We start from the raw sequence: 21926 nt of genomic DNA on the forward strand, positions 1-21926 counted from the left end.
ATGGAGCGAAGAGGAAAGAGGATGCGGGGCGCTCTCCTCGGGGTCCACCTGGTCCCCCCGGCGCTGCTGCTGATGCTGCTGCAGCTGGCGGGGGGAGCCCCCCTGGGCCAGGGGCTGTACCCCATGCCGGCCAGCGTCTTGCAAGGTCAGTGGGGCACGGGGACAGGGTCATCTTTGCGGGAGGGTTTGGCTGCGGACGGGGCGGCTGTAGGAGCCAGGACTCCTAGATTCACTCTCAGGAAGTGGGGAAGGGCAAACAGGATGCCTGGGTCCCTGGCAAAGCCCTCCAGCCCCTGGGGCATGCCCACGCTGCCTGGACTGGCTGGCAAGCGCTGCCCATGGCACCTGGGGACACCAGGGTTTCAGGGAGTGGTGTGTTCATGCCCCACAGCTGCCAGTTCTCCCTCCTGCCTCAGTACCTGTGCCAGCCCCGGGGGACCCTCTGCCCTGGCATGGCCAGCAGGAGGGTGGCTGTGGGTGGGGACAGGTGGGGACAGGTACGGGCACACATGGGGATGCACACGCAGGTCATGCACAGGACTGCACACACATGGGCACATGCAGGGACATGCAGACACGGGCACACAAGTGTGCGCCCACGGTGCAGGCACCTGTGTGCACCGAGGTACACGCACACAGACACACATGGGGACAGCCGCCCGGGCTCACACCCCGCTGCATGCCCACGTGTGTGCTCACAGGGTCTCCTCATACAACGGGCACACACAGACCCGGGCAAACACCCTGTACCCATGTGCCAACCCCATCAGGGAGGTGACACTTATGCCTGTCACCCTAGGCAATGCTAACAGGCCATGCCAAGCCTCATACCCACTATGGCCATACCGGGGCACAGGCACAGGCGGGCTGGGGGCACCCTGTGGTCACGGTGGGGTCAGTGGTGGGGGCACCGGGGGTCTGAGCACCCTGCATGTGCCCGGCAGCGCTATCGAGCCGGGGGACGCTGGTGCTGGAGGCGGCACTGAGGAGCGCGCTGCTGGCACTGGAGCGAGCGCTGGCCGAGCAGCAGCGGCAGCAGGGCGCCTGCGGGCTCTGTGCCCCCTGCCTCTTCCCGCCCTGCGCCAACCTCACCCGCCGCTGCCCACGTGAGTCATGGTCCCATGACCCCCACTGCCCCATCCCCGGGAGACCATACCCAAACAGACCCATCCAAGTACTGCGTGGGGTCCCTACCCAAATGCTGCCACGGGTCCCTATCCAAATACCACCCCATGCCCAGGAGATCCTACCCAAACATAGATCCATGCCCGGAAACACTTCCCAAATATTTCTTTGGGTCCCTACCAACCTCATCCCCTAGAAACCCTACCAAAATGACACCCCAAGACCCTACCCAAACAGCGCCTTTATAGGCTTCACCCTATAGGCTTTACCAAAACAGCGCCCAGCCTCAAACATATCCCTAACTGCTAGACACCCTACCCAAACACCACTCAGAGACACTAACCAGGCAGTTTCCCACCTTCTCTAGATCCTACCCAAAAGTCACCTGGACCCTACCTAAAACATTACCTAATCCCTTGTCTCCTTCTCAGAGATCTCCCCAAAAACATATCCCAGCACCCAGGAGAACCTACCAAAATATGCCAACACCACAGCCCCATCACGCCCCTTTCCCACCCACCCCAAAGCAGATCCCAGGGTGGCCTGGGCGGAGGTGGGCAGGGAGGACATGGGGATGCCCACAGCCCTTTGCTATCCTTGCAGCGCCAGCCGTGCCCCCCGCCATGCCACCCAGTTGCCAGGCCCTGCTGGATGCCCAGGCGCTGCCCGAACTGGCCCAGCGCAACTGGGCACTGAGCCAGGCCTGTGCCCCCTACCAGCGCCTGTGTCCACCCGAGGGGGCCCAGCACACCTGCGCCCCGCTCAGCGCCCGGCTCTGCCGCCACCGCCTCCAGGAGTGCCGTGAGTGGGCACCCACATCGCCCCTGGCTCCTCCTGGAGAGGGGAGACCCTACAATAACAAATGGGGCAGTCCCAAGGGATGCCTGGGATTGCCAGGAGGGGATATGGGGCACTGGGGGTGACAGGGGGTGCTGGGTGAGGAGACCGGGGAGGTGGGGGTACAGTAGGGTGATGGGGGATCTCTGGTGGGATGGGGAGATGGAGGGGCATGGAGGGATCTGGGGTGAGGTGCGGAGATTTGAGGGATAGAGGCACTGGGACGGATGGAGCAAGTTGGGGTGGACAGGGCGTTGAGGGGTGATGGAGAACCTGGGGTGGAAGACGGGAGTGTGGGGGAACAGGGCGAGGGGGGTGACAGAGAGACTGGGATCACTGAGGCACTGGGTTGACAAGGACACCGAGGGGGGGATGGGGGTGCTTGTTCAGGATGATGGGGATCTGGGGGACACTGAGAGGAGCCAGCAAGAATTGGGGACAGCAGGGACATGGTGGTGGTATCGGGAGGGTCGGGGGGGTGGGAGTGACATGCCATGACAACCTGTCCCTGTAGGGATGGAAGCTGCAGCCCCGGGCCCCAATGCACCAGCAGAGGCGGCAATGCCAGGTGAGCCGGGGTGGCCCCGCGGTGCCCACACCACCCCACCCCCTCAAGCCGGCAGGCGCCCCCAGCCCCCCGGCTGCCTGCTGGGCCAGGGGGCAGAGGTTAGCGTCGGCAGCTGCCGGGCTGCGGGGTGCCCCCGGCCCGCCGCCCGCTCGCCTCCGTGAGCACGATGAGGCTTGACAGCGCGCCCGGCGCGGCCTGACCCCCTCCTCGGGGGTCGCCCACCACCCCCTCTGCCTGCCATGGCCATCCCAGCACCGCTGTGCCCAGCCACCCCATGCCCGCCTGGGAGAGGGGGCATCCCAGGAGCGGGGCTGTGGGACCGCCCCTCTCACCCCGGCTTTGTCCCCCAGGGAGCTGCGGACATCGTGGGGGCCCCCAAGCCAACACCACGGCCCCCCGCGGACGGATCATGGGTGGCAGCGCGGCCCCACGGGGGGCCTGGCCCTGGCTGGTGTCGGTGCGGCTCCACGGGGAGCTGATGTGCGGAGGGGTGCTGGTGGGGCGCTCCTGGGTCCTCACCGCGGCGCACTGCTTCGCCGGGTATGGTGGGGGGGCACGGCAGTGTAGGGATGCTGTCCCTGCAGAGGGAGGGCAGCCTTACACCCCCCTAACTCGCTGCCCCCCATCCTGCCAGGAACCGGAATGAGCTGGCGTGGACGGTGGTGGTGGGCGACCATGAGCTGGGCAAGCTGGATGCGGGCGAGAGGGCAGTGCCCGTCCGGCGCATCCTGCCTCACCCCAAGGTCGGTGGAGATGGGCACCCCCTCAACCTCCCTGTGCACGCCCCAGACTCCCCCCCCACCCCAACACCCCTGTCTCCTTCCAGTTTAACCCCAAGACGTTTCACGGGGACCTGGCACTGCTGGAGCTGGCGGCACCACTGGCCCCCTCGCCCACCATCAGCCCTGTCTGCCTGCCCAGTAGCCCTGTGGAGCCAAGCCCGGGCACTGCCTGCTACATCGCGGGCTGGGGGTCCCTCTATGAAGGTAGGTGCCACCCTGACACCCATGGGGGTCTACGGAGCATCCCCCTCGGTGCCCAGTGCCGATGCACCAAGCCAGGGCAGGGGGATGCAGAAGAGAGGGGGGTCCCTGGGCATGGGGCACCCTGTAACGGGTGTCTTGCCTGGCAGAGGGGCCGGCAGCCGACGTGGTGATGGAGGCGCGGGTGCCCCTGCTCAGCCAGGAGACATGCCGGGGTGCCCTGGGCAGGGATCTGCTCACCAGCGCCATGTTCTGTGCCGGGTACTTGTCTGGGGGCATCGACTCCTGCCAGGTAATGCCCAGGGCTGGGGTCTGCTAGACCCAAAACTCAAAAAATCTCTCATGGCACGTGGTGCTGGGCATGCACTGCAGCCCAGCAGCGCTGTCAGGGTCCCACCTCCAACCGACACATAGGCATCCCCCCCAGGGTGACTCGGGGGGCCCGCTGGCATGCCAAGACCCCTCCTCGCACCACTTCATCCTCTACGGCATCACCTCGTGGGGTGATGGCTGCGGTGAGCGGGGCAAACCGGGCGTCTACACCCGTGTCGCTGCCTTCGTGGACTGGCTCAGCCTCCAGATGGACCGTGAGTGCCACCGGCCGTGCCAGGGGGAAACAGGGCCGGCCGTGGGTGCCTGGGATGCTGCAGGGATGTATCGCCCCAGGGAAGGGCTCAGCACCTCATGGCAGCCCCGGTGCCCTTGCAGCCGCCCCTGGCAGCCGGGAACCGAGCTGCTTCGACCTGCTGGCACTGGCCCAGCTGCCCCCCGAGCAGCAGCCGCCCGAGCGCACCCGCCTCTGTGCCTTCTACGCCGGGTCCTGCCGGGACCCCCAGGGCCGGGCCACCTGTGCCCGCCTGGCCGAGGAGACCTGCCGCGCCAGGACAAGGCGATGCGGTGAGCCAAGGGGTCGTGTTGGGGTGGGGGCGCAGGGAGGGACCCCATTTCTGGTGGCGTGGGTCTGGTGCGGTGCCGGGGCTATGGCTCTCCCCCTGCATCTGCAGAGCTGCACTCCTACGCCCAGACCTTGGTGGATCTCCTGCGCCGGGCTGGGGACTTCATCCGAAACCAGTTCGACTTCTCCTTCCTCACCCGCACCCTGCCCCAGCTCCTGGGCAAGATCTACGGGCATCTCTTCTCCCACCGCATCCGCAGGGATGCCCCAGGTACCCTCCTGGCTGCGCCACCCCATGCCTGCTTGGGGCCCCATCAGTGTCCCCCATGCTGGTGGCTGGGTAACGAGCAGCCTGCCCTGGCACCCCCGTGGGGCTCCCCTACCCCTCGTCCTTCCTGTTCCCTTCTCGTCCCCACAGGCCTGGCTGTGGCAGGGGGGCAGCCCAGCCCCACAGCAGAGGGACCCCGGAGACCCCCAACCAGGTAAGGCATGGTGGGCCACAGGGCGACTAAAGGGTTTGGTGGCAAGATACCTGTGGGCACTGACATGGCTTTTTGGGGACAGCATTGGGATCCTACTCTTCCTGCAGCCAGGGCACACCCAGAGGGAGGCGGACACGGACCCACAGGGTGCCCAGGGCCACCCAGATCCCACCAGGGCTGCGCAGGGCAGGGGGTGGCACTGCCCAGGGGATGGGTGCCACGGGGCGCCTGCCTGAGCTCACCCTGCTGTGCTTGCAGGCGGGGGGCCGGGTGGCCACCCCCCTTTGCAGGGATCTTCGGGACCGTGGGACCCCGGCTGCAGGACTGGGTGGAGGCGCTGAGGGCCATGGCAGGGGGCAGCCCCCTGGCACCCACCCTGGACAGCGGGCAGCTCTCCGGGGAGACGTGGCTCTTCTTGCAGGTATTTGGGGAGGAACGGGCTGGGGAGAGCCCCTGCTCCTCTGGTGATAGTGCCACCAGGGATGAAAGCCCAGCAGTCCTCCTGTGTCCCCTTGTGACATCCCTTGGGCCCATTGTCCCCTGTGCAGCCACAGAGTTCTCTCTGCATCTCCCACTCTGCTACCACAGAAGGGGCATCTCCCCCTGCCCAGCTGAAACCAGTGCTCCCAGTCCAACCAGTGCAGTGCCAGCCACGGGTTGACCCCGCAGCTTAGGATCTGACCCAACACAGCCATAAAGTTGTTGCATGTCCCAGTGCCCCATCCGACACCAGCTGTGCCCGGTGCTCTGCCACTGCGCATGGGTGCCCCATGGGTGCCCCACTGCTTACCCTGTCCCCGCTTCCCTTCAGCAGGGTGAGGAGCCGGTGGAGGAGCTGGTGGGACAAGGACGAGCCTTCCTTGCCCAGCTGCGGGCAGAGCTGGACCTTGGCACTCCTCTTGAAGGCACGGAGCCACGATGGGCACCTGCAGAGCTGGCGGGGACACCTGCAACAAGCTGTGAGCCCTGGGAGCCTGGGGGGACTGGGGCCGGTGGGCCAGTGGGATGTCCATCCATGCCCAGGCAGTGCCCATTGGCCATGTCCCCACCAAGGTTTTCAAACCTCTCCCCTTGGCAGGGTCCGCACCGAGGCAGAAACGCGAGCTGGTGCCCACGGAGCTGCCAGGGGTGGAGGAGGAGGCAGGCGCAGGCAGAGGTAAGCACCCCACAGCCCCTGGCCACTGCAGGATGCCACCTGCCACCATGGGGACATTGGCAAGCCTGGCCTCGGCTTCGCACCCCTGTCCCAGGGCTGGCTGTCGCATGTCAGTGGGACAGCCCTCGGCCATACCCCCCTCCACAGCGACCCTCTGCCCCTGCTCCTCAGCGTCCCCAGAGCATGGGTGCTCCTCCCCGGGGTGGGCAGCAGCACGGTGCCCCTGTGACCTGTCCCAGTCCTCAGCATACCCCTGACGTCCCCCCCTCCATCTCTCTCCTGCCCGTCCCCGGGGCTGCAGCCTGCCCCGGCCTCAATGAGTCGGTGGTGCGGGTGGGTGCGGTGCGGGAGCTGTACGCCTGGGTGCTGCGGGTGCCCGAGACAGACCTGGCCATGACCTTCCAGGAGGTGAGTGTCCCGTCCAGCTGCTCCGAGACCCCTGCCCCAGCAGCCAGGTGGTGCCACCCCCAGACCATCACCATCCCGCCATGCCCTTGACCTCCCTGGGTCTCATGGTGTTGTCATCTCCCCACAGATCCTGGTGGACTTGAGCTCCAAAAACGGCAAGGGGCTGTACCGGGCGCAGGTGCGGGCCACGGTGGGGGGCCGCCCCACGGCCTTTGCTGGCCTCGTGGGGCTGGAGAGCGACTCGCTGGCCCGCAGCATGCCCGGCCTTGTCGCTCTGGCGCTCGAGACACTGAAAACCTAGTGGCGCCTGCGGTGCCCTGGGGCGCCATGCCAGCATGGGGATGGGGCGCTGGGGCAGGGGTCTCTCATGTACTTCAAACACAGCCCCCTCCCCAGCTCAGGCTCTTCCACCCTTTTGTCCCCCGTCATGCCTCGGCTTCCCTCATCCCTCCAGCACTGCCCGACCCCCCGAGGGCAATGGGGTGCTGGGGGACACCTGGACTATCTCAGACTGTGATTACAGCCCTCCTCTCCCCCCGGGCCCCAACCTTGGCAAGCCTGCCCCATTTCCCCCAGAGGCTCTTATTTATTTGTACAGAGAAAGGTTTATTTTTCAATAAAGAAGGGCTCTATTTTCCAGTTGCTGGCAAGTGTGAAGCAAGTGCTGTGCCACGCAGTGTCAGCAAGGCGGGCACCAGCGGGGGGACTTTTCATGGGGGATATGACATCCCATTGCATCCCCCTTCCCATTCCCCTGTCCCCCAAAGCAACGCCCCCACCCTCGGTTCCTGCCCCTGGGCATCGGTGGGTACCAACCTCTCCTGCTCGGGGGGAGCCTGCCACCCCCGAGCAGCGTGGCGTGGGGAAGGGACTGCTCCTCCCAGTGCCCGGCAATGCCCATGCTGGGGTGCCCGGATGCAGGGTGATGGGCTGACACCCGTGGGGCCGGCAAGGCCAGTTGTGCCTGCCCATCTCCCCTTCTCCGGGCGTGGGGGGTGCCGGAAGAGAGGGGTGGGAGCGGGTGTCCAGTGCCGGCACCCTTCCCCCTCAGCACCTGGCACCATCCATCTCCCGCTCCGGCCGACAGCCGGACATCCGCTGGGCCAGGCCAGGCAGGGAGGTGGCCAGGGCCTGGCACTGCGCGAGGGCACCGCCGGCACCGAATGGGGGACCAGCCGGGGTGGCTGGCCCTGCTCGGGGCGCTGCTGCTGTCGGGTGAGCGGGGACCCAGGGTCTTGGGCACGGGGTTGCTCCGTTGCTGGGGGGGGGTTCTGGATCCTCTCGATGGGGTTGGTGGGGTGGCAGGGTCCAAGCTGGTCGCAAGTGTCCCCAGGGCTGCATTTTGGGTATCGCCTGGCAGAGTCCTATCACTGAGCATCCCCCGCGCTTCTGTCCTGGCTGTGCCACCCAGAGCCGTGTCCTTGCCTGGGCTGGCTGTGCGTCTGTCTGTGCACAGTGTTGCTGTGTCTGTGTGTCCCTCTGTGTGCCTGTCTGCGTCCACAGTGACGCCACATCTATGGCCACGTGTCCCTGCATACACTGGGTCCATGTGTGCCTCTGTGTGTGCATTCACCTACGTGCACAGTGCCATCGCGTCTCTACCCAAGTGTCTCATGTCTGCGTGGCCGTGTGTGTGCTGGGTCTGTATCTGTGTGTCCCTCTGTGTCCATGCCCATATCCTTGTCCCATACCCGCGTGTGCTCACGTACCTACACATGTGTGTCATTGCTGCACGTCCCATGTCCGTGCCCCTGTGCAGCACAGACATGCAGTGTCCTGGCCTCCTCCTGTCTCCTTCATCCTTACGTCACCCTGTCCTCACCAAACATCCCTCTGGGGTGTCACTGGGCCCAGTAACCCCCTTAGCCCCCTGGTTTGCCTGACCCCACACCCCCAGGCGGGCTCTGCATGAACCAGGAGGAGCGGCTCATCCACCACCTCTTCGAGGAGAAGGGTTACAACAAGGAGGTGCGCCCCGTTGTCTCCATCGATGAGGTTGTGGACGTCTACCTGGCCCTCACCCTCTCCAACCTCATCTCGCTGGTGAGCCCCAGCAGGGAGTGCCTACCGTGGGGTGAGCTCCAGCCATGCCTCACCCCCAGGGCTGGCTCGGTGGGGGGGAGCCCTGGGGCCACTGCCCCAAACTGGTGAGGGCTGGGGATCCCAGGCTGTGGAGGGGAAGGCAGCTGGGCATGGCCCTGGCATCTCACTGTCCCACGCTGTCATTGCAGAAAGAGGTGGATGAGACGCTTACCACCAACGTATGGCTTGAACACGTGAGTAGAGACAGGCGTCATGGTATCAGTTGTGCCCCGAGGCACGGTCAATGGGGTGGGCCAGCATGGTGAGGGGGTGACCTAGGGATTCCCCCTTCCAGGGCTGGACTGATTACCGCCTGCAGTGGAACAAGTCTGAGTTTGGGGACATCGAGGTGCTCCGCCTGCCGCCAGACATGCTGTGGCTGCCTGAGATAGTCCTGGAGAACAAGTGAGCCGTGACTCAGTTTCCCCCCCTATATCACCCGAGCTGTACCCAGTGCATGCCCGGGGCTTCCCCTGCCCCGCACCAGCCCTGCCATCACCTTGGTTCTCACCCGGTGCAGCAACGATGGGCTCTTCGAGATCGCCTACTACTGCAACGTCCTCATCTACAACACGGGCTCCGTCTACTGGCTGCCACCCGCCATCTTCCGCAGCACCTGTCCCATCAATGTCGACTTCTTCCCCTTCGACTGGCAGAACTGCACCCTCAAATTCAGGTGCCGGGGGGCAGGCTGGGGCAGGGCAGGGGCGGGTGGCAGGGTGGGCATCCCAGCCCCCTGCGGGGCCTGCTGCTGCCAGCGACTTCACTTGCTGTTGGGGCACAGTAAGGTGGGGTTTGCAGGCGACTTGGTGGCCTGAGTCCATCATGCTGGAGGTCAGGGTGGGTGGATGGTGGGTAACAGGCAGCAGGCACAGACACTCACTGCCTGTCCCCACTGGCCACGGAGTAGTTCGCTGGCATACAGTGCCCTGGAGATCAACATGCACTTGAAGACGGATAGTGACCCGGAGACCGGCAAGGATTACCCCGTGGAGTGGATCATCATCGACCCCGAAGGCTTCACGGGTAATGCTTGTGCTCTCTGCTGTGTTCTGTGGCAGCAGGACACCCTGTACGGGGCTCGGGGGCACCCTGACATTGGGGCACCCTGCCATGGAGACACCCTGGTGCCCATCCCACCAGGCTTGGAGCTACCCAGACCCAGGATGGGGAAACCGGGTGCTGGTGGGACTGGTGAGGATGGGCATGGCGGGTGCCTCGCATGCCATGTGCTCTCCCATGTGCCCTCCCATGTGCCCTGGCAGAGAATGGGGAATGGGAAATCATCCACCGCCCGGCCCGCAAGAACATCCACCCTGAAAACCCCCTTGAGAGCAGCGAGCACCAGGACATCACCTTCTACCTCATCATCAAGCGCAAACCGCTATTCTATGTCATCAACATCGTCACACCCTGCATTCTCATCGCCTTCATGGCCATCCTTGTATTCTACCTGCCTGCCGACAGTGAGTGGGCCCCACGACACCCACCTTGGGTCTGGGGGTTACCCCATGGAGCACCTCCATGTCCCACACCTGCACCAGGTCCTGGGGTATGGGGACACCCCAATACCCAGCATGGGGACATTCTGGTACTGGGAGTCCCTCACGCAAGACACCATCAACCCAGCACGCTGGCATCCTGGCAGGGTCACACTTGGGCAAAGGATAGCCCATGTGGCACCCTGGGGTACCCCCATAATAGAAAACCCTATATGGGGCACTGTATAGTGGGACACGGGGAGGGCAATCCTGGCACTGGGAGGGGGACATGGTGCAGGGTTTTCTCTGAGCTCACCTGCTCTCCAGGTGGTGAGAAGATGACCCTGGTGATCTCGGTGCTCCTGGCCCAGTCCGTCTTCCTTCTGCTCATCTCCCAGCGCCTGCCTGCCACCTCTCACGCCATACCCCTCATTGGCAAGTGAGTCCTGGGCACCGCTGGGTGCAGCAGGGACATCGCAGGGTCCCCAGGGTGCCAGAGGGCAGCTCTGCCTGTGCCCAGCCCCTGTGACAATACCAGCCCCACATCCGTGTCCCCCACAGGTACCTTCTTTTCATCATGCTGTTGGTGACGGCTGTGGTGATGATCTGCGTCGTGGTCCTCAACTTCCATTTCCGCACCCCCAGCACCCATATCATGTCCGACTGGGTCAAAGAGGTGAGTGGGGTGCTGGGCTGAGGTGGGTCACCTGGTGGGTGCAGGAGTGGTACCGTGCCCCACAGAGGGGGGCAAAAAGCACAGCCCCAGCGTTGCATTGGGATGTCCCACCTGCACCACCCCAAGGGATTGCGTGACCAGGTTGAGGGCAGAAGGTGGGGAAAAGGTGTCCCGAAGGGGTGGCCAAGGGACCTGACATCCCCTCCTGTGTCTCAGGTCTTCCTTGAGAGTCTGCCTCGCCTGCTGGGCATGTCGCAGCCGGCCGAGAGCCCGGCCAGCGCCCCGTGCATCCGGCGCTGCAGCTCGGCCGGCTACATCGCCAAGGCAGAGGAGTACTTCAGCGTCAAGTCCCGCAGTGAGCTCATGTTCGAGAAGCAGTCGGAGCGGCATGGGCTGGCCAGCCGCGTCACCCCTGCACGTGAGCCTCGGGCCCTCTGTGGGGACATGGGGAAGGGCAGCGGAGCGGGGGTCTCCAGGGGTGGCAGCCCCTCAGAGCCCATTTCACCACCTTCCTCGCCCCCAGGTCTGGCGCCGCTGGGCACGGACACAGGCGAGGAGCAGCTCTATGAGCACATAAAACCTGTCATTGATGGTGCCAACTTCATCGTCAAGCACATGCGGGAGAAAAACAGCTACAACGAGGTGGGGGCTGTGGACACATGGCGGGGGGCAGAGGGGCTCCCTGTGCCTGCTGTGCCCCCCACTGCCCGGCTCCCGGCTCCTTCCCCAGGAGAAGGACAACTGGAACCGCGTGGCCCGGACCCTGGACCGCCTCTGCCTCTTCCTCATCACCCCCATGCTGGTGGTGGGCACGCTCTGGATCTTCCTCGTGGGCATCTACAACCACCCCCCACCGCTGCCCTTCGCAGGAGACCCCTACGACTACCGGGAGGAGAACAAGCGCTTCACCTAGGGGTGTGTGGGGGTGCCATGTGCCAGCCCCACACTCACCTGACTTGGCTTGGGAAAATAAAGCTGGGTACTTCCCACTGTGGGGCACTGAGCTGGTGGCTGCTCTCAATGTCCCCCCCCGGCACAGTGCCCAACCTGAGCACTGTGTGTGCCTTGGGAAGGGTGATGCCCACACAGGAAATGGGTGCTGTTGGGTGTCCTGAGCACGGTGGTCCTCAGCTGTGGCTGGAAGAGTGTTTCCCAGAGGGGATGTGGTGGTACCAGCCCTGCTATGCCCACGGGGCTGGGCACTCAGGACAGAATGGGCTGGGGAACGGGATGGATCTCCCCCCAGCATTGCACCATCCCCTGCAGACCCACTGCAGTGGGCAGAGATGCCATTAGTGCCCACATTGCCCACCGTCCCCATCGCCCCCCCAGCCAGACCCACAAGTGTCCCCCCTGGCACACCCCATCACGGCTGGGGACCGAGAAGGATATCTCCTTCCCCAGCTCAGCAGCGGAATGACAAGGCTCCGGTTTCAGGGAGCACAGCTGACATCCCCCCCACCGGCAGTGGCCTGGGACAGCTGTCACATCCTCTCTGCTGCGCCAGGAATCTCATTCCCCCCCTTGGCCCCCCTACACAGACCCTGGCAGGATTTGGACTGCCAAGGCGGGCATCACTCCCCAGGCTGACATGGTGGGTCTTGCCTGCTCCTTCCCCACCCTACACCCTGAGGACAGCCATCGCCACGGCAGGGGGAACAGGGCACTCCTGGGGGTGCTTGCAGGAGGCACTCCTTCGCTATGACCCATGGGCGCCTGGGTTTCCACTGCAGGGAGATGCATCCCTCTCTGCGGGACATGGGGAAACCAAGGCACGGAGCTCATTTTGCCCCCAGACCCAATTCCAAGCCCCCTGGCACAAAATGCCAGAGCAGCTTCCCAGCAAACCGGCATCACCCCACTAGCAGGGGGGGCGGGGGTAGGGTGGGTGGTCCCCCGTCCCTCCCTGGCCCCTGTGGCTGTTGGGAACAGCTGACGGTGGCGGGGGACAGCTGTCCTGTCCCACCGGGCGCCAGGCCCAGAACATCGCCGCGCAGGCGAACGAGTGGAGCCCCAGCCCCTGCGCCACCGCCATGCGCTGCCACAGCCTCCTCCTTGCCCTCTGCGCCCTGGCAGGTAAGGGCTGTCCGCCCAGGGGGGAGGCCTGGGGGGGCACCCGGTCGTCCCTTGCGTTTTCCCTTGGGGGTTTGTCACCCATGGGTGTACAGTGCCGTGCACCGTCCCACCGGGTTGTCCCCACACTGGCAGCCTGCTGTCCCCGTGTCCTGCCCTGGAGAGGTCCCTGGGGTGAGCAGAGTGGGGGATGTGGGGGGGACATGGGGGGGACGCATAACTCTCCCGCTGATACACACCGTCAGGCACGCACAGCTGCGTGTGCACACCCACAGTAACACACGCGTGGGCATCCCCTCCCCATGCGCACCCCATCCCCCCACCACCTTCACTGGCAAGTCCCTGGGGCATCGGTGGCCCCACCGTCCCCACCCCGGGGTGCCCCCATGGCTCACGCCCTCCCCAGGCGTGAGCTGCAGGAATCAGGAGGAGAAGCTGCTCCAGGACCTCATGACCAACTACAACCGGAACCTGCGCCCAGCCCTGAGCGGGGACCAGATCATCGATGTCACCCTCAAGCTCACCCTCACCAACCTCATCTCCTTGGTGAGATGCCCCCTTCCCCTGGTCCCCACAGTGGGATGGGATTTGCCCCCAGATGTGAGCAGGGGGCAGAGGTGGGCAGGGTGCTAAAACCACCCCCCGCTTCCTTCCTTCCTTGTCAGAACGAACGGGAGGAGACCCTCACCACCAACGTCTGGATCGAGATGGTGAGACCTCTTACATCCACACAGGACCCCCCCTGGGCCACGTTTGGATCTCAGGGTGACACCCCGTGGAGGGTTGGCGCCGTAATCAGCACCCCTTTTTGTGGGTGCCCCCAACTGAGCCCATTTTGGGCGCAGCATGGGACAGGCAGCTCACAAGCTCCCCTGCCTCAGGGAGCACTGTGAACCCCCTCTTTGCTCCCCTCCCCCCAGCAATGGTCTGATTATCGCCTGCGGTGGGACCCCGAGAAATATGACAACATCCAGCTGCTGCGGGTGCCCTCCACTATGGTCTGGCTGCCCGACATCGTCCTGGAGAACAAGTAGGTGACGGGGCAATGGGGACATAACGCTGCACAGGGAGTGGCAGCAGCCCCCCAGGCACGGTTTGGGGCTGAGCCCACCCTTTCCCCCGCAGCATCGACGGGACATTCGAAATCACCCTCTACACCAATGTGCTGGTGTCCCCCGATGGCAGCATCTATTGGCTGCCCCCCGCCATCTACCGCAGCGTCTGCTCCATCCACGTCACCTATTTCCCCTTCGACTGGCAGAACTGCACCATGGTTTTCCAGTGAGCACCAGCTGGGCACGCACGGGCACCATGGCCGGGGCCATCCGTTGGGTCCTGCTGGGACACAAGGGATTGACACGGGATGTCTACCTTTGACCCAGGGCAATGAGCCCCAGGGCAGATGAGTGCCACCTACCTGTCCCCTGGCACCTCACTGGTGGCAGGAGGCGCCTTGGCCAAGCCAAGCCCCCCAAAGCAGGGCTGGAGGTGGCCGGCGTGACCTGGTGCATGCCAGCCTGTGCCGCCAACCCCCCGTCTTTCCCCAGGTCCCAGACCTACAGCGCCAACGAAATCAACCTGCTGCTGACGGTGGAGGAAGGCCAGACCGTGGAGTGGATCTCCATCGACCCTGAGGCTTTCACAGGTAACACCGTGGCTGTCCCAGTGGCATGAGAGCGTCCTGCCACGGGGGACACCCAACAGGTCTGGTGCTATGCTGGTGGCTGCCAAAAGCAGGGCTGCGGGGGCTATTAGCAGCTCCCGCCATTACCTCTGCACTTAAGTTATTAGTGGAAGCGTGAGTGCGGGAGAGATTTGTTTTTCTAACCCCCCCAGCTCCCCCAGCTCCAGGCTCTCGCCGCTTGGCAGCCGCTCCCGAAGAGCACTGCTCCTGGGAGCTTGATTGATGCCGGGAACGTAGCTGTCACGGCCAAACGATGACGTTTTCCATCACATTTTAATTGCATATTGAAGGAACAAAATGCTTTTCGGGCAGTGAGATTTATTTTTTCATTACCGGCCCGAGCTGCGATCTTGATTGGGAAAAATCTATCGCTCCCGCAGACGGCGGGGAAAAACAGCACGCCGTCACCCAGCGTCACGCTCGGGTTCCCCCTGTGGCACCCTGGGGACAGGGAGACGGGGGTACCCCAGCCCCCCATGTAACACCCTGGGAGCCCCCGAGGAGCTCGAGATGCCTCAAAGCTGCTCAGCTGCCCCCTCCAACAGCTTTTAGGGGTATTTTGCCCAGGCACCTGACACACTCCGCAGTTCTCATCCCCCTCCCCAGCAGCTCTAGCACCTTTGCCCACACCGTGCCCAGCCTGGGTGCCCCATGAAGTCCACACCAAGCACCAGCCTTCCACTTCCTCCCTGCCCCAGGCCAAGGGCCTGGTAGCCCCATTAACCCCAGCAGGGTGGTGGGACTCACGTGGCACCACCACACGGCAGAGAATGGTGAATGGGCCATCAAGCACCGCCCCGCTCGGAAAATCATCAATTCGGAGCACTTCACCCCAGATGACACCCAGTACCAGCAGGTCATCTTCTACCTCATCATCCAGCGCAAGCCGCTCTTCTACATCATCAACATCATCGTGCCCTGTGTCCTCATCTCCGCCATGGCTGTGCTGGTCTACTTTCTGCCTGCCAAAGGTACATGCTGGTGTCATGCCCATGAAGGGCACAGGGATGTGCAAGGTGGGTAGGGACAGGCGAGGAAGGGCTCATTGTCCCTCTGTGCTTGGGGACCATCAGTGCCATGCACTCCTGTGATATTTGAGGGGGGTGGTGGTGAATTTTGAGGTACCTCACAGTTAAAGTCTTGTGGCAGGGCTTGGCCAAAGAAGGGCAATGCCCACACCACCGCCCCGTGCCAACCTCTGCCTTCCCCCCTTCCTTGGCAGCGGGTGGGCAGAAATGCACCGTCTCCATCAACGTCCTCCTGGCCCAGACCGTCTTCCTCTTCCTCATTGCCCAGAAGGTGCCTGAGACCTCCCAAGCTGTGCCTCTCATCGGGAAGTAAGTGATGCACCGGGACGGGGGTGCCAGCCCTGCTGCCACACCATGCCAGCGGGGTCTCTGGGTGCCGTGCAGCAGCCAGTGCCCAGGGACAGGAGCCTGGCCCAGAAATAACCCCCAGGCAGGGCTGGCACAGGGCTATCACACGCCCGTGTCCCGCTGCTGGTCCTCAGTTTCCAGCCCAGGAGAGCAGCAAGAGGGATCTTACATGCCCATAGCCTGTGGTTCAGCAGCCCCATGTGAGGCCCCATGCCCCCTCCCCAGGTACCTGACCTTCCTCATGGTGGTGACAGTGGTGATTGTGGTGAATGCTGTCATCGTCCTCAACGTCTCACTGAGAACACCCAACACTCACTCCATGTCCCAGAGAGTGCGCCAGGTACCCGCCGTTGTCCCCCTACCCCTTACACATGAGGAATGGGGTGGGTATTTGGGGACAGAGGCTATGTCTCTCACACCTGAGTGCAAGTCCTGGCACAAAGAGGGACCTCCAAGATGTCCCTAAGGGACCACAGTGTGCCACCAAACCCCTCCAAACACTGGGGAGCAACGGGTGCCAACACACCAAGCATCCCAGTGGCACAAAAGTATCCCATGGGGATGCTCCAGGAGATGAGAGGGGAATTGATCACACCCACTGGGTGCCCTGGGCAGCGTTTGGGGGGTCAGGTCCCCATGGGTGACGTTGTGCCCAGGTGTGCCTGCATCTCCTGCCCCACTACCTGGGCATGCACATGCCAGAGGAGACATCGGGGCCACCACGAGCCGCCCGGAGACGCAGCTCCCTGGGGCTCATGGTGAAAGCTGATGAGTACATGCTCTGGAAAGCCCGGACCGAGCTGCTCTTTGAGAAGCAGAAGGAGAGGGATGGGCTGATGAAAACTGTTCTGGAGAAGATCGGTGAGTGTGCCTGAGGGGTTGGCAGCTCCCCACAAGGTTGGGTGATGTGCCAGGCGGCCATGTGCTCACCAGTGTCCACTGTGCCGGCTCCACTGCCCATAGGACGTGGCCTGGATAGTAGCAGTGCCCAGGAGTTCTGCCAGAGCCTGGAGGAAGCGGGGCCCGAGATCCGCGCCTGCGTGGACGCCTGCAACTACATTGCCAATGCCACACGGGAGCAGAACAACTTCAGCAGTGTGAGTTTGAGCCAGGGCGGTGCGGGACCCTCATGGGGGGCAGCGGAGGCAGCCCTCACCCCCCTCCCTGTGCCACTGGCAGGAGAGCGAAGAGTGGATGCTGGTGGGACGGGTGATCGACCGTGTCTGCTTCCTCATCATGGCCTCCCTCTTCGTGTGCGGCACCATCGGCATCTTCCTCATGGCTCACTTCAACCAGGCGCCCGCCCTGCCCTTTCCTGGGGACCCCAAGCAGTACCTGCCAGAGTGATGCCCACAGGCAGCTCCCAGCCCTCCTGCCGCCGGAGCCAGGGGCTGGGTGTCCCCCGACCAGCCTGCCCGGCTGAGAACCCTGTGGGCACAGCAGCTCTTGGTGCCAAGCACAGCGCTGGAGGAGGACTGGGGGTGGTGGGGTTTTGCCACCCCCCAGCAGTGGTGGTGACGGGGAAGGGGGGAAGCACAGGGTGGCTGTGCTTGTGCTGAACATGGAAGTAAAGCCCGCAGCAGTCTCATGAGCATCACTGGTGGCATCATTGCTGCATGCCCACTGATGGGGTTAGCCCTCTCGGACAGGCTGGATGTGTCACCCATGCAGGCTGACCACAGACCCCTATGCCACATGGTTCTGTCCCAGCACCCCACAAGGACACTGAGAGACAAGACGAGGGAACCGGAGCAGAGTCAGTCGTCCGATGGGCCGTGCACCAGCACTGGCAGCAAGAGCTACATTACCCCACTGCAAATTCCCACCTTCAAGACCAGGGCAAATGGGGCCCTTGGCGTCCCTTGCCATGACAATGGTGGCAACGGGGCAGGAATCATGGATACAGCCCCCCATCCTGGGGCAGCGATGGAGCCACAAATGGGATTAGGGGCAGGTAATTTCTCCCTCCGTTTATGCCCCGGCCATGGCTCCTGGAGGCAGCCGAATTGCTGTCTCTGCTCCCTAGCAAGCAACTTGGGGTGGGAAGACCCTGGGTCGCCAGGCAGCCAAACCCCCTCAGAGTTGGGTGCCCCTTGGCCCCCACCCTGCTACAAGCATCATCACATGACTCCCTCCCCTTCCGTCCCTCCTTGCCCCACAGGATCATCTCTGTCAAGCACAGCCCCTTCCTCCCGTCCCAGCAAAGCCGCGTCCCCCCTGTGCCCCTCACTGACCTCTGGGGCCCCTGCAGCTTTGTCCCTGCTGGCGGGGGAGATGCGGGAGGTCAGCCTGGGAGCAGCAGCGGGCAACATCTGCTCCTCTGTGGTCCAGCTCACACCACCAGCGCCCGGCTCCAGGAAATGCTGTGTCTCCATCAGCCTCACCATCCCAGCACCGGCTGCCTCTGCTGCTGCTGGGAGAAAACCAGTTGGCCACTGCCTGCAACTGGCGCCTGGCATTGCCTGCCAGAGGTGAGGGCACTACGGGCATGGGTGGAGGAGGCAGACAAACACCCAGCAACTGAGACATCACCTCTTGGACGCCTGCAGCCTGGTCACAGCCAGGGGCCACCCTCCAGCTGTGCCAGCCTGCCCGTGCTCTCTGCAAGGTGGCTTTTCCTGCCCCATTCCCAGGAGGTGCGTGATACCCAGAGCACTGAGACCGGGTGGATTCGGCACTCCAGGCTGGTGCTTTGAAGCAGGCAGGGATGGTGCCCACCAACACAGGCAGGGGTGCCCAGAGGAGCTCACCAAGCACCCAGTGCCCTGGCTGGGTCCTGCCTCCTGTCCCCCTGCCTGGGTCACCTTCCATGGGGGCAGCCCTGTGGGCACTCGGGTGAGGCAACCAGGTCCTGGGCCACTGTACTCCTGCACAGCACCCCCGCTCCCCCACAGCGACATCCTCTCCCCAGCCCCACAGCGGATGAAGGGACAAGCTGCCCTGGCCTAGTGTCCTGTGAGAGCCAGGAGCTGCTGTCAGCTGCCCAAACCACAGCACCAGGCATATCCCCTGCCCCTGGGCTCTCCCTCCCAAAGAAGGTGCAGAATTAATGAGCTCTGGTCTGTCTTTGCCTGGCGCACTGATTCCTGCCTCCTCCTCACCCTGCTGCCAGTCTCAAGGGCAAGGGGGCTCTGAGCAGTGCCAGGGACTGTCACCCACTTCTCCCCACTCCGCAGACCTGCAGCTTCTTCCAGGAGAGCTCAGTCCCCAGCACGTCCATACAGCACAACTGGAAAGGGATGAGCTCTTCCAGCCTGCCAGGAGCACACAACTGAGACCGTGTTCTCCACCATCCCCAAGCAGTGGTTTCACCTGCCCTCGGGAGGTCCCTGGGGTTTATCACCACATCAGAGACAAGGACAAAAACAAAAAAGGCAGCAGCTGGGATGCCACGGGCCCCAGGCAGCAGATGTGTCTTGCAGGAGCCGGTGGGAGAATACCTTGCAGGTCACCCTGCTAGAGCTGGGGGGGTGCTGGGGGGAGTGCAGCGAGAGAGGAAAAGCCCCCCCAGTCCAGCATAAGCCCCACATGCCCATGCCCCATCAAGAAGTGCTAAGAAGGGACAACATTCCCCTCCAAGCATCCCCCAAACACTCCCCTCCAAAACCAGGGACTCCTTTCTGTCTGTAGGCTGGAAAGCAGATTTCCTCCTTAGCTCCCCCTTGGAAACACCCAGTGGAGCCCCACCACCACTCCCTGAGCCCCCCAGCCAAGCCCAGTCCAGCCATCAGCCCCCACTTGACCGCTGTAGTCAGAGGCACTCAGGGCCCATGAACCCACCACAGACCAGCATCCCCTGCCGAAAGAAAATCCCTGGGGCTGGGCTCCAGGGCTCAAAGGTGTTCAAAGCCCTGCAGGTTTTCCCAAAGTTATCTGAACAAGTTTAAGGATAAACAAAGCCTTCAGGATGAGGAGAGCAGGGAAGGTCATGACTCACCGCAGATTTGTGGCTCCCATGGCTCCAGGCTTGCTTCCTGAATGAAGAGGATCTGAAACCTTTTTCTAGAGCATGACAGAGGCTCCCTGCCAACAACCCCATGGCTACCTTTTCACCACTCCTATTAGCAGGACACGGTAGACCACAACCTAAAAGCCCTTCTCAAAACCTGGTCTGGCTCCATCTCTCTCCAAGCCAAAGGAGGCACCAAACCTGGTGCTTGGAACAGATCAAACACCGCTTTTCTCCTGACCTCAGGAAAAGTTGTAGCCTTAAAGAGGACAAACTTCACGCCCCAAGCTCTCTTCAAGGCTGAGCAAGAGGAAACAGTGCTGAGTTCCTTCAAATCTCAATCACAGCGGCAGCAGGAAGAAAGGAACAGCCCCCCAGGGAAGGGCTCTTCCACAGCTCACTCTCAAAGTGTATTTAAGGGCGAACACAGCAGGACTGCAGCATTTTCAGATTTAATAGTAAGCCTGGACTCATCAGCACCAGCTTAGATGCAGGGCATCAGAGGCGAGAAGTGGGCGAGTACATGAAATAGCAGAGGTGGACGCAACACGACGCTGGGCACAACAGCAGCACTAAAGCCCTAAGTGATGTCATCTGCAAGAAGCTAAATGCGCTGTGGATAAAAGGAGCCCGCAGCTAGTATTTCAGCCTTGCAAGGCTATTTTTGCTTAGATTGCCAAAATGTAATTACAACTAAATCCCCCCTAACAAATACCAGAGAGCAGCAGGGGAGAGTTGTATTTAAAAGGAATTTTAAGTAGCCGCTGTAGTAGTACCTGATTGCAGCAGGGAAAAACAAACTGCGCCTCAAAAAGAGCATTTAGTTGAAAGCTGGTGACAAACAAGTGGCAAGAGCAGGAATCGGACAGTGGGATCTCGAGAAACACGGAGAGGGAATGCCACCACGGCCTGCGGAACTGCCCTGCTCCCTGCCCAGCCAGGTGCCAGCAGGCACAAACTGCCTGACCATGGGGAGCAGTCAGTCATCGCCATTGGTGTGCTGAATGTTTCTACAGACAGCCCAGGACCGACACCATCAACGTGAAAAACAAGCCCTTCGGAAGACTGAATATTTCAGATTTTCTCTGCCAGTCCTGGCTGCTTTCAGTCTAGACTTCAATAATAACACAAGGAATTTGCAATTGGAGTCATGAGGCTGAAGGTCTCCCGGTCCCCAAGGCCGGTAATTGTCCCAGACGTGGGCCGCTAGTTCTGCAGTTGTGACCAAATGGGCCCAAGCAGCCCCTTCTCCTGGGGGACTGCGCAGGGCACGTAGGGCAGGAGACGTGCCCCATCTCTGGCCACAGCCTACTCTCCTGGGCTCAATGCAAAGGCTCTATTAAAAACGAAAGGCAATTGTGCGATTCCCCAAGGAAATGGGGAAAAGGCTGGAGCTGTTAATGAGTACAATTAGCATTGTAGTCAAGCAGAATCAGAGGAAATAATTAGCTCCTATTGTTTCTGTGGCATCCAAATTGCAGCCATGCTGGCTTTCCAGGCAACAACCCATCAGTCTAGCTTCACCCCAGAGGACAGGAGACAGGGGTCACTCGCAGCCCCTCTTCTTGTCACAGCTTTCATGCAGCCATAAGCGACAGCCTGGGCCATCACCCTCTTCTGCTACACCCACCCCAGGGTCCAGTTACCCAGATGGCCGGAGACTTGCAAACCTCAGAGCACCCCAGAAGCACGCATGGCTCTGCATTCAGTCTTTCCTTGGATCCAATACAGGGCAACACTGCTGGCTCTCCACCGAGACAGCCGGAGTCAAGGCAACTAAGTGACACCAAACCCCTCTTTGTCCTAGTTTAAGGGAAGCTTGCATCCCTCTCCACAACAAACAGGGCTGGGTGCAAGGCACTGCTAACCAGGGAGTATGAAGAAGGGGCAAAGACAAAACCAGCATCTCATTTTTTTAAGAAAGATGTTACTTCTCTAACTCCTCTGCTCATGTAACTCCAGAAATACCATGAAGTTTGGCCACCACTGGTGCTTGGGGTGCTTTGCTGCCTCATGTAGGCAGGCAGCTCGGTGGCGGATGCTTTATGGAGCTGTCAGAAGCAGGCCTGGGGCCTTACCGCAGCCCAGAGAAATACCATGCCACCAATTTTTAGACAGAGACAAAAAAAAAAAAAAAGAGAGAGACTGAAA

General features: G+C 62.5%; 3 protein-coding genes across 4 annotated transcripts; all 3 read left to right on the top strand.

The window, feature by feature from the left end:
• On the top strand, positions 1 to 6755 carry PRSS56 (serine protease 56). Its single transcript, XM_054206557.1, has 17 exons — positions 1 to 145; positions 945 to 1106; positions 1729 to 1926; positions 2477 to 2530; positions 2881 to 3070; positions 3165 to 3273; positions 3357 to 3516; positions 3663 to 3805; positions 3941 to 4100; positions 4222 to 4410; positions 4518 to 4679; positions 4827 to 4890; positions 5149 to 5311; positions 5705 to 5882; positions 5969 to 6046; positions 6348 to 6454; positions 6582 to 6755. The coding sequence occupies exons 1-17, from the start codon at positions 1 to 3 to the stop codon at positions 6753 to 6755; spliced, it is 2436 nt and encodes an 811-aa protein (XP_054062532.1).
• A 758-nt stretch (positions 6756 to 7513) lies between these two features.
• Positions 7514 to 11706, top strand: CHRND (cholinergic receptor nicotinic delta subunit). 2 transcript variants are annotated; one of them, XM_054207485.1, is made up of 12 exons: positions 7514 to 7669; positions 8352 to 8497; positions 8686 to 8730; positions 8832 to 8941; positions 9057 to 9212; positions 9447 to 9562; positions 9802 to 10002; positions 10345 to 10456; positions 10579 to 10693; positions 10910 to 11111; positions 11217 to 11335; positions 11424 to 11704. In XM_054207485.1, exons 1-12 carry the CDS (start codon positions 7618 to 7620, stop codon positions 11604 to 11606), a joined length of 1557 nt encoding a protein of 518 aa, XP_054063460.1. In that variant the 5' UTR covers positions 7514 to 7617; the 3' UTR covers positions 11607 to 11704. The 2 variants fall into 2 exon arrangements, with proteins under 2 accessions (XP_054063460.1, XP_054063462.1); XM_054207487.1 differs by having other exon boundaries at positions 7533 to 7669; positions 8309 to 8497; positions 11424 to 11706.
• A 918-nt stretch (positions 11707 to 12624) lies between these two features.
• CHRNG (cholinergic receptor nicotinic gamma subunit) lies at positions 12625 to 17384 on the top strand. Its single transcript, XM_054207373.1, has 12 exons — positions 12625 to 12769; positions 13173 to 13312; positions 13432 to 13476; positions 13687 to 13796; positions 13892 to 14047; positions 14314 to 14411; positions 15218 to 15421; positions 15673 to 15787; positions 16052 to 16166; positions 16483 to 16687; positions 16790 to 16923; positions 17006 to 17384. The coding sequence occupies exons 1-12, from the start codon at positions 12727 to 12729 to the stop codon at positions 17171 to 17173; spliced, it is 1533 nt and encodes a 510-aa protein (XP_054063348.1). The 5' UTR covers positions 12625 to 12726; the 3' UTR covers positions 17174 to 17384.
• The last annotated feature ends 4542 nt before the right edge of the window (positions 17385 to 21926 follow it).

This window comes from Rissa tridactyla, chromosome 6 (assembly GCF_028500815.1).
Source record: "Rissa tridactyla isolate bRisTri1 chromosome 6, bRisTri1.patW.cur.20221130, whole genome shotgun sequence".
Classification (NCBI taxonomy): domain Eukaryota; kingdom Metazoa; phylum Chordata; class Aves; order Charadriiformes; family Laridae; genus Rissa; species Rissa tridactyla.